This window comes from Podarcis vaucheri (genome assembly GCF_965113315.1).
Source record: "Podarcis vaucheri genome assembly, chromosome: 5".
Classification (NCBI taxonomy): Eukaryota; Metazoa; Chordata; class Lepidosauria; order Squamata; family Lacertidae; genus Podarcis; species Podarcis vaucheri.
The window spans coordinates 72,846,169-72,861,333 of NC_138763.1; the positions used below are offsets into that span (position 1 = coordinate 72,846,169).

Consider the following 15,165-nt stretch of genomic DNA (forward strand, 5'->3'; position numbering starts at 1 on the left):
CTTTGCACTTCATGATTCCGCCTCCACCTTTTTGAGTGCCTGCAGGGAAGAGAGAGAGAGAGAGAGAGAGAGAGGTTTTCTCTTTGACAGCAATGAAATCAAAGTACCTGCTGTCTTTTGTTTGCCTTTTGCTGCTTCTCTTCTTTTGTAAATCTCTTTATTGAAAGCTTCATTTGTTTGAAAAGCATATGCAAAACTTTGTGATTCTTCAGTCCTACGCAATCGCAATAGCCACATTTCCATTGCAGGGGTTTGTTTTGGGTAGCTGTCTCACAAAATACGCTTTTAATGTGTAATTTTGCCGTGTTTTCATGTAAAAAATACATCAGTGCAATATATTTTGGTAACATGTATTATACAATACAAGTATATCTAGTTTAGGATTGGCTGCAGCTCCCCTAGGCATGTATGCTCGTGGCTACAGCTCCTAGTACACGCAGCATATTGAAAATAAATTTGAAAATAGAACTGTCAAAAGCATAATGCTTTCCTGGAAATCTATATTGCAACTCACTTTTGGAATACTGTGGTACAAGTGAAGGTGTGAACAGCAAACATTTCTCCCTTTAACTTGTTCTGCCATTCCATGCTTTCTTCATCTGGGCAGCCTAATTTAGAATGGAAAACAAAGCTTTTTTGTTGCTGCTGCTGTTTTACAATTGGGAGTCAGAATCCTTGCTTATCCACTATGATGTTGTTTAGTTGCTTAGTTGTGTCCGACTCTTCGTGACCCCATGGACCAGAGCACGCCAGGCACTTCTGTCTTCCACTGACTCCCGCAGCTTGGTCAAACTCATGCTGGTAGCTTCGAGAACACTATCTAACCATCTCGTCCTCTGTCATCCCCTTCTCCTTGTGCCCTCCATCTTTCCCAACATCAGGGTCTTTTCCAGGGAGTCTTCTCTTCTCATGAGGTGGCCAAAGTTTTGGAGCCTCAGCTTCAGGATCTGTCCTTCCAGTGAGCACTCAGGGCTGATTTCCTTCAGAATTGATAGGTTTTATCTTCTTGCAGTCCATGGGACTCTCAAGAGTCTCCTCCAGCACCATAATTCAAAACTTATCCACTATAGAGGTCTACCATTCGGTCATGGTTTATGTTCTACTCAATCCTGCTCTACACTATCCAGTGCTGGCTTCATTCTTGGCCTTTCCCAGCATTGTAAACAAACAACAACTCTCCCTGGGTGGTTTCTTTAATTAACCCTCCCCGCACCCCATAAACCCTGTCTTCAGGGGCCTCTATTGTTTATCCACCTATCCTGAGCTCCTAGCTATGGGCCTATTGTGGTACTGCTGCTCCTTTCCACAGATGCTTTGTTGTCTTGCTTGGTATCTGGCCCTTTTTTATTTTTGCTCTCTTCTGTTTCTGAGCAGAAGAATCACACAAAGTGATGATGGAAGACAGACCCCATGTGTACTTACAGCAAAAGTCTTGCCCGAGGCTTACAGCCTATATAGTTAGGTACTGCACTAGGTTCTTTGTCATACTGCTCGAGGTTTCCATGCGATCAGGATGTGAACTGTGTTTGATACACCTCTGCCTTCATAGCCCCAGGACTCTAGTGGATGGAAGGAGCTACCTCGATTCACAAAACCAATGTCCTATCACAGTGGTCTCATTGTGGCAAAGTTCCCTCGTAGTTCTTCCATAGTTGTGTGATCTCATAAATGCACTCTTTTTAGTGAAACTGAGAACATTGGGGGAAATGGAACATTAATTCTCAGTAATTAAATCACACAGGAGCATATTTATTAGACAAATTGTAGGCAAATACAGCCTTTTGGTGACGCTTCATTCCAAATCTGATTATATCCATCCACACTGAATGTTTTGTTGGCCTTATTCCTATAACTGTTTAGAAGATACTGAAATTGGACAAATTTTAATGAGTTGACTCATCAAAAGCTCATGGCATAATTGTATCTTGTGTCTGGTCCTGAATTTTAAGATCTCGGCAACTGGGATATTGGAAATCAGATGCAAACACCTTTTTATTGCCGTGAAGAATATGTTTCTGCCTTTGGGGGAAGAGAAGGAACAAAAAACGAAAGCCTGTGGTTTCTGACGCAAATAAGAAATAGACAACATTCTCATCTTAAAGTTACAAAAAGTACACTTTCAAATGAATTATTTCAGGAGAAGTCACTTGCAATTATGTTTGAGTGCTGTGCTGGTTTCTTTTTAATGCTAAAAAAAATGATGATTTCTGGCAGTGGGTAATTGTTGATGAATGGATAAAAAGTGATAGAATTACAGGTTTGGTGACAGCTGATGGTGGTGTAGACTTGGCATCCTTTTATTATCCACAGGTGTTCTGTTTCTGAGCCTTAGGATGCTCTGTTTTTACTATAATTGTTCCAAAAGACTGTCTACACTTAACCCCATCTCCATTGTGCACAGATTCCACAGTAGAGGACTCTTCCAGAACTTGAGATATGTATTAGATAGCAACACCCATGTTTCCTATAGCGCCTTATTGCTGCTGTTAGGGAAAGGGTAGCTAACCTATGGTCCTCCCTGCAAGTTGATGGTTTTGCCAGGGATCGCCCTTCGGCAAAGGTTGGGAGCAGACTATCTTGGTTTTGCACAATCATTTCTCCATCCCCTCATTGGAAGGAGAAGTGAGCCCCTAAGATCTTGCATTGATACAACACAGCTCTTCCCTGGTCCTACCGTATCAAAGCCAGAAAATTCAAATAGCCACAGCATTTCTCTGCTTGGTAGTTCTCTAATTCCCGGGGAGGGAGGAATCCAATGTCTGAACAAAGTGTCAATAATACAATACCTTTCTGTGACTTGAGCTGCACTGCATAATTCTTCCTCCTGGATTCAAGTTATAATTAAGCACAGTATAATTGAGTCTGGTGATTTAATGCTGAAAACAGTGGGCTGCTTCTGATACTTGGTACAGCTATACTTGGTAAAAGAGTGGAACTGCAGCCACCCACCTTGCCCAATGTGAGTGCTCTAGGCCCACCAAAAATCCAAGCATGGGTGAGAAAAACCTAATATGTGCAGTCTAGGCATGAAGTGTGCAGCAGACTTAAGAACACACATTTAAAAGCTTCTGTTGTTAAGATGGAATGGAATAAATTTGGATGACAGTCCACATTGACTGTGTTTGGAAGCAGTGCCAAGCCATAGTGTGCACAAACTTGCCCTTCCCCCACCATGCGTACCTTCACCTCTGTGGTCACAAGGAGGGGACTGGAAACATCAGTTTCCTGCCTTTTTATATTACGCTAGAACTGGGATGAACTGCAGTTAGTTTTCACTATGGTTTGTCTGAACAAACCAGGATCGAAAACTGCAGTTTGAAGTTGGCTTCTTTGGAAAACCGTAGTTAAAACCATTCACACTTTTGTCCCTGCTTCGGCATAGTGTTCATTTGAGGTTAGTTGAAAACAGAAGCAAATGCTTCCCATTGCCTCATGGTGACACTAAGGGAAGGAGAAGAGAGAGGGGAGTCCCCAAATTTCAGACTCACTCATGTAGCACTAAAACTGTCATTTTAATGTGTAGCTAATATGCCATGAGTGTGGAATCCCAGACCTTTCCCCCATTTTTGTAGCATCCTATTCTTGCAACCTCATGCTGCTTTCCAATATTTGTTTTTAAGTGTGGTCCTGAAAACCATATGCATATATGCATTCTTGGTTGTGATACAGCCCCTCCCAAAAGACGCCTGAACATAATTTCCACCCCAAACTTCATTTTTTATGAAAATACAGGTCCCAGTGAGTGGAGTGTGCAAATGCTACTGAATTGGAGGAGGGGTTTGTATTGGTCTGAGGCCGATGCTATCTCTGTGTTCTGTTGCCGAAAGTCTTGCATGCCCATATATATTTTTTACTCAAGAAGATGCATGTATGCCTTTCAACTTTCCTGAGATTGACTCAGCTGGAGGGTCTGCCTCAGTTCTGAGCTAATTTAGCTTTCCCATGTGTAGCAATTCCTTTCTGTCAAAAAAGTGCAGTTTCTTCACAAAGTGCTGACTCAGCAGAGCAAGGTTAACTTCACAAAAGGAAACAGTTTTTCAAAAATTTTAGGAGTTTGCCGCGGTGAAAGCCCAAATTGCTTGAAAAATCTTTCATAGAGTAGGAAACAACAATGTTAGAAGCTGGATAGCGAGTTTTCAAAATCCAGCAATTGCTTTACTGGGGTGGGGCGAACTAGATGATTAGCCAAGGGCAAGAAAAAAGATGCCCAGCGGCGTTTTCAAGTCTAGCAAATTTATGATGACAAGAGCTTATTTTCATAGATACTGGAGGTAAAAGAGTGACAGCAAGGTACAGTAGAAGAGGGGAAAAAATCTGTTTTATAGTTCAGGATTAAAGGCTGCTTCATATATTACATTGGCAGTAAACCTGGATTTTCTGTTTGAAAGAGACTTATAGCAAATCCTTGTGCTTTCATGAGTGCGCCTAAATACTACATTTGCAAGCACATGTTGATTGCATTCACGTGTACACATAAGGACAGAATTTGTGAAATGATGCTTGTGAAGCTGTCCCACTAGAGATTGCTTTGCTTACAAGACTCACCTCCTCTTCAGGTGGTTTTGTAGCACAGGGCTTCAGAAGGGGAGCTTAACAGTACCGGAATCTCTTGATTGGTGCTTTAAGGCTGTTGTTGGGTGGAAATAAGCTGAGAAACGGTGTCCCATGGCACCCTTCTAAAATGAAGTATTCCCCCAGCTCAGAGACCATGGCTGAAGACTACCAAAAGTCTTGTGGTCACAATTTTTTTCAAGGAAAATGCAAACTCCAGGTGGGGGTGGTTATAAAGTTGATCACTGATGGAAAAGCAGTGGGGGGGAGGACTGTGCAAAAACAGCACACTGGAAAATGGCTAATTACTAGGGATAGGGTGAAAAATTGAATTGAGGGGTGCTCAATAATGCTAGTACCCTGCTCAAAATTCCCATGAACAGAATCTGAGGCAGGCACAGCCCACCTTGAGCAGGCTCTCTGACTACAGATTCTCTCACCACACCTTTCTCACCAGCTTTTGTTTCTCTTGTGTCCTTGTAGGTTCATCGGTGACACAGCTGCTTGCCCGTGATCTAGACAATGACCCTCTTGTGTTTGGAGTTGTTGGAGAGGAAGCAAGTCGATTCTTTGCTGTGGAAAGCATGACTGGAGTTGTGTGGCTTAGGCAACCGTTAGATAGAGAGGTAACAAGTGCTGTTTAGCACTAAATATTACTGTGTATCAAGACTGCAGCATGTTTGTATTCAGTGATGTAAAGGGAGAATATATGTGATACACATATACACACACAAACAAACATGTCTTCAGAGGTCTTCTAAACATCAGATAGTTTTTTATTTCCTTGATATCTGATGGGAGGGCATTCCATAGCGCGGTCGCCACTGCCGAGGAGGCCATCTGCCTGGTTCCCTGTAACCTCACATGTCACAGTGAGGGAACCGCCAGAAGATCCTCAGAGGTGGATCTCAGTGTCTGGACTGAATGATGGGGGTGGACCTGCTCCTTCAGGTATACTGGACTGAGGCCATTTAGGGCTTTAAAAGTCAGCACCAAGAATTTGAATTGTGCTCAGAAACGTACTGGGAGCCCATGTAGATGCTTTAGGACCAGTGTTATATGGTATTATAATCCTACCATTTGTTAATTCCTAGGGTTTGGGTGGGTTCCCCCTCAAATTTATAACTAACCAATCTTCCTGAGAAGGATGCAGGAATGAGTTAGGGAAAGAACCTAAGAGAAAGGAGAGAAATTCGAAATCGGATATCCACAAACTGCCTCCTTGCCCACTTGCAATTGGCCAAGCGGGTGGATCCATTTTCAAGGCAGGAAGCTCTTCCCTGTTGGATCCTGGCAGGTGGGCAGGAGTGCCGGGCTGCAATGGCATCCACCTGAGAGATGCTGGAACTGCGCTCCTGTGCGTTCTGGCTGGGGGAAAAAGACATGATGGTATTGAAGTAGCAATACTAGGAAGTGTCGACATCCCAGGCCTTATATGTTGCTGCTGTTGGCTGTTTTTCTGCTCCGTACAACCATTTCTGGAGGTCATGGCCTCGGGTTGCAAAGACAACCAGCACAGCAAAGCCATGAGAATCAGAGGCACAGATATGGCAGTCTTATACTGAGTTAAGGAGGGGAGAATTGGTCAGGGAGAACAGAATTGAGGTGGGTGTATGTTCAGGGTGCCTCCGTTCTGCATGCTGTCATTTGAGCTGGGGTACCTGCATATTTGAGCAACCTGGCTTTAAATATTTGCTCAGTCCTTAGAGGATTATTACTTAATTGCCTCTTTGCTGTTTCTCTCCTTATTTAATCGCCATGCCTCATGGTTGCCAACAGAGCAGAAGCTACATAATTTCTGTGCAGTATTTGAAAGAGGAAGTCAAGCCACTTCTAGGAAGGAATGCCATTGCTGCTCATTCTTAATATTTTAAAATTACCCACCATGTAGTCAAAAGCACCTTCAGGGGAAAATGGCAGTCCTTTTTTCAATGAAGGGTTCAGGTAGGTGGAATTAACAAATCATGCATATTAAGAAATAGCTGAAATAGCTAGGAGGAGGGGAAAAAAAAACTTCCCACATTGGAATAGTGCATTCCAAGTGTCTAACACACTTCACATACCTTTTTCTGAGAGAGAATTATGCAGTGTATAGAAAATTGTTGAATAATTTGAGAGGGGCAGAATAGATTGCACAAATGAACGGGATCCCCAATACAACATAAATTGGGGGGGGGGATGTGCTAGCTAGAAAAGCAAGGTGTATGCTGTAGGATAGAGTTTTGCCTGAAGTCTACTCTGTCCGCTTGACTAATCTCTATCCTTGCCTGTCATTTTCATGTTCCACAACATTCTCCCTTTAGGTATCTTTCACCACTTTCACCCCTTCTTTGTTACACTGTGCAGAGGGGTGGGGAAAGAAAGGTGTGTGAGAGAGAGAAATAATGGAAGGAATGACAGTGTCTCTTCCCTGAGACAAATGGATGACGTCTTCTTTATCCTTGGCATTTGGCTTTCACAGGCTGGCTGCAGGCATTGCCTTGAGGCAGAAGCTAAATTCCATGTAGGCCCTTCTCAGATTGCATTAGCCGAGTGTTCATGGGAGGACAGCACGTGTTTTGGTAAACTGTCCTAACACCCCTCCCCCCAAAAAACAAACAGTTATTGTGGCAAAAAAGGGGAGGTGTATGTCTTGGCAGTGTAGATTCAAGTTACCGACTGACACAAAGCCTGAGTTAGAAATCTAGTAGTTCACATACAGCAGTTCCAGACTCTTATTAAATTAATTCCTTTCAATTGATCTATTAGTTCTACATACTGTATAGGACTAAGTTGAGTCAAGCCACTGACTGTTGTTACAAGATTGAGCTTGCAGGCTCATATACATCTCCCTCATCTTTGTGTGAGCAGAGGGAATTAGAAGCTTTTTCTTATTTGTGGGAAACTCTGGTTTGCTGTTTTGTTAGAATGTGGTAAACCATGGTTTGTCACATATGAAACATGAACATAAGAAGAGTCCTGCTGAATCAGACCAAAGCTTCATCAAGTCCAACATTTTCTCACAATGACCAAATGGATCCCAAGGAAGCCTGCACGTGGGCCATGAGCCTTGAGTTCACAAAGTGGAAGCTTTGCTCTCCTTCTAGCAAAGGAGGGGCAAGAGGAGGTGGAATATGAGCCTAAGGGCCACATATTTTGTTCTTACAAACGAGCATTTGTCATTACCTCTGAATTCAGCCATTGGTTAAACTGAGGTATACTGAACCACTGGGTGAAATCGGAGAAATGCTAGCAAATTTTCTGGGTCATGTCATCCTTTTGATACAACTTTGAGTAAATGGGGCACACTGACTTTGCCACCGTATTTTCCTATTAATAATATTCAAGCTCAGGAAATTTGTATGTAATTTGAACGACTGTTAAGATAAATGCTGATAGTCCTTTCTCTTTCTCTTCCAGAGTGGCTAGGGAAACCCAGTCAGGTGGATAGGGTGTAATAATAATAATTCTTATTCTTATTATTGCATGCTGGAACATTCCTGGATGAAACATGCATGTTCTTCTATTTCTTTTTCCACAGCTTTCAGTGCAAACACTAGTACTAATATGAACTGTTATATAAAAGATGGTGGGAGGAGTCTGCAGTTAAGGAAGTTGAGTCGCTCTCATCTGTGCACTCTCTGGTTTTCATTGATTTCTTGTCCAACCCTTGGATTAGAATGCTTTGCTACCAGTGAAGTCTGCAAGTCAAGTTCCATCAAGACTTGCCTGCCATTAGGTCACTCCCTCCAACCCCCTCCATATCCTTGGAAGACTATATATGAGTATTGCAGTTTTGTGATGATTTTTTTTTACAGTTATTCCCGGGGTGTTTCTTCAACTTTTCCCAGGTCGCAAAAGCATGTAATTATATTCGGCTCAAATCCAAAGCCTTCTATCAACAGATTACCATTGTGGCATCTCTAATTACATCTTTTTCTTCTCGTTCCAGACTAAGTCAGAATTCACAGTTGAATTTTCTGTCAGCGACAGCCAAGGGGTAAGTGTGACATTTGTTCCATGATATAAAATGGAGAGAAGCATAGAGCTGATTTTGATAGTGTGCTCTGTAGGGAGGAGATTAAAGCTGCCGCAGACCCTCCCTGTTCCTGAAGGAGCCCTCCTTAGGGATATAGGAGCACTGTATGCTTGCAGCAAGGGAAGTACAAGGCAATGTATGAAATGGTGTGGAAAAATACCCATCTGTTCCCTCATCTTTTTACATAAAAGTGTGTAAACTTCAGAGAACAGAATAACACCGGTATCTGACTAAACTTTTGGGTTTGTTTATTTTTTGCTACGTAGGAGTGCATTTTTTTTCTCTCCACAGGAATGTTTTTCCCCAAATGTGTAAGTGTGAAGGAAGAACTGACAGATTTGAAGGCCTCAGGGAGACCATTTTTGTGGCCAGTTCTGAAAAGGCTTATTTTTATTTTATTTTATTTATTACATTTGTATACTTCCCTTCATCCGAAGATCTCAGAGCTGTTCACAGCATAAAAACACAAAATACATAATAAAAAACAAGCACAAAACAAAACAATAACCCACCCACAATGCTTGTAGAGATGCAGCTAGAAAAATGGTTGAAACAGAAGCGTCTCATTATGCTACAGAAAATTGTAAATGTTCAGCATTCTGGTAATATGTAAATAGTCAGATGTGAGACTTATATTCCTTCATTCGTGCTGTTCTGACTCGCAATTTTGACTATTCACTTGTTAAAGAGAGAGCTGTTTTCTGATAGCATAGCTACAGGAAAAGTGGATAAAGTATTTCCTTCCATCAGGGATATTTTCAATTAATGAAATAAGGAACACCTTTCAAAGCAAGCATTTTGGGTTTTCACGGTGCTTAGTCTAATCTTTGTTTTTGTTTTTAAAAGCATTATTGGCTGTTCATAATTTAGACTGGACTCGTTGATCATGCATTTATCTTACTGTATTTAATTGTATACGATACTTTTGCTATTCTGTTGTTGTTTTACTTGAGTTATTCAAATTAAATGGGGTAGAAACAAAACTGCCTCCTTCAAAAAGGGATACATGTGTGCAACAAGCTCAGGAGCAAAGAGGGATACAAATAGTGGAAGGTTGCATAGATTGTCCAATTCCCCACCCCAAATTCACAACCCCAATCCTGAGTTCCTGCCCTCTGAGCTCAAATCATAGCCCTCTCCACAAAAATTATTTCAGCCATAAAATATGGCCCATCTCAAATTGACCACTGAAAGGATCTTGAATTGAAGAAGATATGGGCTTAGAATGAACATCCATTTTCCCATTGAAACCCAAATCCTCCTTCTCTGCAGTGAAGGGCTATAGGGTTTACTTTATGGGTTCTAACTTGCTAATAACAGCAATATCTGAAATGCCTTACAGTTCTGTGTATCATATGACAATAGGGAAAAATGCCACCATTATGAATAACTAAAATCTGTTATAATCATTTGACTTGCAGGTGATCAAGGGGTCTGTGAATATCCAAGTGGGAGATGTGAACGACAATGCACCAAGGTTTCACAATCAGCCATATAGTGTCCGTATCCCTGAGGTAGGAACTTTATTTTCTCTTTTGCTTGGAAGAGCTTCCATTCCTAAGGGGGGGGGGCAATTGTTGATTGGAATTGGGTTGTTTCTCCAGTTGCTCTGAAGTAAGGGTGGTTTCTTCTCTTCATGTGGGTAGAGAAAAGTATGTTCAGTGTTGTGGGGACTATTCGTACATAAAAACCTTGTATTGCTTCTCTGTCATTACTCCATGTTCCTTTCAATGCCATCTGCTGCAATAGTTAGTACGTATTTATGGCCATTGAGCAGTTCTGCAAACCTGGTGGTCTGGAGACCACCCTTCATGTGTGGGTGCTGCTATTTTGGTTACATAAGTATCTGCAGAGATAGAGGGAATGATAACTTGCTTCTGAGAAATATAGTTTGATGAGTATTCTGAAACTTTTGTGCTAGATATTCCCCTACCACAACCCAATAACTATAGTTCACATGATTCCATAAAACATGGGAATAATTGTCAAACCAAAGTGTATAGGGAAAACATACTTGAAATTCAGAGGGGGCAGATCTTAGTCTCAACACTGTTTTTGAAAGGATGGAAGCAAGATGGTGTGTGTGTCAGTCATGTGGCACTTGGCTGGAAGAAGATTTCTGACAGGTTGCTGTTTGTGTCGGTGCAGATGAAAACTATTAGACGTATTCCCCACAGAGTTCTCCTAGAACCTGTTGCTGTGTGAGAGACAGTTGTCCAAGGCTACCTTTGCAGTCCTAAAAAGTGCTGCTGCCAAATGGGCTGAATCTATTCTTTTGTAAATGCCTGAATATGTACCAGCCAGTTCTATATGGTTCTCCCTTATTTCAGGGGCTATGTATATACCTGGGAAACATCCCATTTTGAGAAAGAAAGTTGGGAGGGAGGCATTTCCCAGAGGAAATAGAAGTAAAAAAATATAGCCATAGGCAGGTTTGTTAGGGAGTGAGGAAAAACATGGTACCACAGGAACGTCACCAGAATCTGACCACACAATGTTCTTCAGTGCATCTGCAGTCAGGTAGCAGGCAATTTTATATTGGATTCACTTCCCTTTTCAGATTTTTCCCTAGATCAGAAAAATCTAAGTGGAAAAAGTGCAGGTTGCAAGTTGAACGGGAAGTATATAAAGTGGCCAACACCGTAAATATTGAGATACCTCTAGCTTCAAATACATATTAAACTTCCATGTGGATGAGCCCTTAGTTTCTCGTTTCTGTGCATGCATATTCTGCACAATTAAGCATCTTTGCACAGTCCTCTGATGTTGATTTCTGCAACCCTTTCCTTGCTTGAGGCATTCTGAGCATTCTGCTTGCCGTGCCCTTTAGTTAGTCTTTGCCTGGCCAGTAAGTTTTGATTTGAAATTCTTCAGCAACCAATCACATTTGAATAAACAGTCATACCAATTAGTATCCACCTTCATTCAACGTATCTTTTTCATTTGTGGCTTGGTGTTCATTTTTGATCCATCCAGATGGCTTGGCTATTTTCTCTTTGAGTATCAAACTGAAAAAGCTTTTTATGTGGTATGTAAAAGTTTAGATGTAGGTGTTGAAACATGACATTGTGACATGGATTACTTCCCCAATATGCATTTTTTATCCACAAAAAATGAAAATTAAATATACTTATGAGAACTTGAAATAATTGAAAACTTTCTACGCTATTTCCTGTTACTATGAGATTCATCAGTTTACAATCTAATCACCATTTCTGATGGATTATGTTTACTCATCACCATAGTACTCTTGTATTTGTTACTGTTTTCTGTGTACAGAGCTTCCTCGTCTGAGTTTGTTCCTTCGGGAAGTTTTGGATATTTCATGGAAACATTTGGACAGGAGGTGGGGGTGGGCAAAGATCAAATCCTTATGTAATGCATGAAGTGACAGAGAGATGAGAACTCTTATCAAACATTGACAGCAAATTGCAAGTTACTTGTGCATCCTCTTTCCTTCCCCAGCCACCCTTCTCTGTGATTTCTGAAACTACACTAAATTTAAATGAGGTGTTTTTTTCTGTCGACCATGGGGTAAACTAGATTAAAAGAAGCAGTATTCTTGAACCCAACCAAACTTAATTGAGCAATTTTAGCAAAATGCCCAAATGAATAGATTCAATTTGAAACTGTTGCTTGTCACACTGATTCTCACCAGGCAGTTCAAAAAGTCAATGATGCAATCAAATATTTGTAATAGAAGAATTACAAAGGTTAGAGTACTTTATCTCAGCTTATCTTTGAGAAATTCTTCAAGACTTACAAAAGATTATCCAGCACTAACTTTCTGCTGTCATAGCTGTCAACCGTCCCTTATTTGGCGGGAAACTCCCTTATCCCAGTACCGTGTCCCGCTGCTGTCGCTTATTGATGATGTCCCTTAAATTTCCTGGGTTTAATGCTCGCCCAGCTCGGGAGGGAAGCAGCGGCTCAGGGTCCTCCGCCGCGCGAGAGAGTGCGCGCATGAGCTGCCGCGTCTCCATCTCTCCCTTTTCCCCCTTAGGGGCGCGTCATGAGGAGACAGGTAGCGGCGGGCGGGTAGACAGCCCCTCTCTTATGAGACTTCCACCTCGCTGCCAGGGGAAGCCGGAGGCGGCAGCGGCTGAGGAGGCGGCCTGAGGCGGCCGCCACGGCACAGCAACCGCCTCATGCCGGGCTCGTGGTCAGTGTGGGCGAGAGTCTCTCTCCCTCCCCCCCTCTCTCGGGCAGGGAAGGGCTGATGAAACTCCTCGTGCCAGGATGATGGCAGCCCTGACGTGCTGCTTAGCATACCCTCCAACCAGTGCAGCATCTTAATGTAATGATTTCCTCTCTGTATCCCTTTCATAACTCTATTTTTATAAATCATTTGTCCATCCATAGTTCAAATTTTTATTACAAGTTTTTTGTCAATCCTACCAGTGTATGTAACTATTTACAATATCTTTTCAACTAAATTATAAACTTTCCTCATTCTTTATTAAAGAGGTCCTCTTCCTGGTTTCTAATTCTGCTTGTAAGCTTCGCCATCTCGACATCATTGATCAGTTTTGTCTGCCACTCCTCTTTGTAGACCCTTAGGATCATCTAATCCAACCCCCTGCAAAACACAGTCAGTCGCAGCCAAAGCAGCATGGCTCCATCAGTGGTGGATTTCTGTTTAAGCTAAGCAAAATCCCTTATTTTGGCTGCTGATCCCTTATTTTCAAGGCTGCTGGTCCCTTATTTTCAAATCTGTAAGTTGACAGCTATGTCTGCTGTACTGATACAGTTGAGAAGAATTTGAAAAGACACCTTGCTGGTGCATTTTGGATCTTTTAAATGTAACTGAGCTTTCACATAAACTTTACAAACACATTAGAATGTAGAGACATTAAGGACCAAACAAGGTGTGACATCAGGAGACCTTTGTGACGGGATCTCTCCAGGTTTTTATGGTAAATACAATCACGGGGCACTTAGATTATGGCTGGAACACCTCGAGAGGCAGGTTTTAATGCTCCCCCTGCTTCTTTCGTGAACTAAACTGCCTCCACGCACCCCACCTGTTAAGTGCCCCACATGAGAAAATTTGGCATGTGCTGTAGCCCCAAGGTGAATTGCTCCCCTTGACTGCAGTTTACCACTTTGAACTAAAGAGAAGAGGTCTGGTTATAGATCAAGTCTGGTATGGCCTTGAAACAACTTTTTAATATATACTGTATATAAAAATCATTTTAATTATTTTCTTTCCCCGAATTCTAAGCCCATTAATCAGAGATAGGGATACTTTCCACTTTCTCGCTAGATCCCCCTAGTTTAGTTTTTCTGGGTTGTAAACCATCTTGCAGTCTGATTTGGGCAGAATCCGTTTCTGCTGGGCTAAGCGTATGTATCTGTTGAGCAAGAGGGAGCGCTGAGGTAATTTAGAAGTACAAATTATTGCATTATCAATGGTTCATTAATAAGCTCGCTACTTGGTATCCTGCTGAGATTAGACTTTGATCCTTTGCCCTACCTTTGCCAGATGTGTAAGGATCCTTCATTAGTCTGTGTGTGCTAAAACTGGCCAGGAAGCTAGGTTCATCTGTTTTAGAATGACATAAATTATCTGAATCGTTCCTTTTAGGCTGCCTTTGAGTCAGAAGCAGCACATATCTTCTCCTAACAGCTAGGTTTTATAGCAGCCTTGCTTTTGAAGTATGTGGTTTGGACACAGAGAAAGGCGTGTAACCCTTATGCACTGATTCAAAACAGGTTTTCTTGCCAAACCTCAGTTTTTAAAAATGCTGTATTTTTGTATGAGCTCAGAATTTGGGATCTTGAAAGTGGAAAAAAACCCAAAATTATCTGAAGTATAGATCTGTCCTTCTAAAAAACATTTATCTAGGTCTAAAATGACTTGCTGCCAAGTAATTTGTTTCTATTTAGGTGTGACCTTTCCTCTTTGCTAACTTTCCAATGCTAGCATCCTTTAAATTATGCAACTTGGGGAAAATTGTGTAGAAAATAGGGCAGAACTTGACATCTTGAAGCTTTAAGGAGGGGGCCCTTGGGAAAGGCTCCCACCTTCTCCATGCTGAGTGGGTACATCTCCTCACTGCTGCCACCATTGCCCATTTGATTGTACCTATCTCCTTGTGCCCTGTGCAGAGGGAGAGGGCAAGGCAAGTGGAGAGGGTTGCTCCATCTCCCCTCTCTTGCCGCTGCTCACTTGCTCAGGTTTGGGCAGGTGAATAGGCAGAGACACCAAGGGAAGAAACAGCAGGGTTAGGGATGCTCAGAGGTTGCTGGTGATCCCTCTGCTTGGGTGTGGACCCCAGCAAGACGATCAACAATGCCAACCCTGGATCCTGCATATCACAGTGTAGTTTCAAATATCTCACATGTAATGAATGCAAGTCAGTAAGTTCCTGTACACTAGTATCCCTTTCTGGGACAAACTGGGATGGGGGTAGATAACAGAGGCTGAGAGAACACTGGTTTGCTGACACTCAGATCATAATAAGCTCCTTGCTTAATACTGAGTAGATGAGGGGATATTTGGAATGGGACCACCATATCCCCCCTCCTCATTGTAAACCCCATATTCATGGTGGCAGTTGTCTAGAGCAATATGCCAACATAATGCTTCACCC

General features: G+C 42.1%; 1 protein-coding gene across 1 annotated transcript in view; it reads left to right on the forward strand.

Moving 5' to 3' along the window:
* Positions 1–15,165, forward strand: part of CDH23 (cadherin related 23) — a 402,434-nt gene that overhangs the window by 82,138 nt on the left and 305,131 nt on the right. Inside the window, exons 4-6 of the mRNA XM_082222023.1 lie at positions 5,035–5,177; positions 8,483–8,530; positions 9,991–10,083. Of these exons, the coding sequence (XP_082078149.1) occupies positions 5,035–5,177; positions 8,483–8,530; positions 9,991–10,083 (284 nt within the window). The remainder of the gene's footprint in view (positions 1–5,034; positions 5,178–8,482; positions 8,531–9,990; positions 10,084–15,165) is intronic.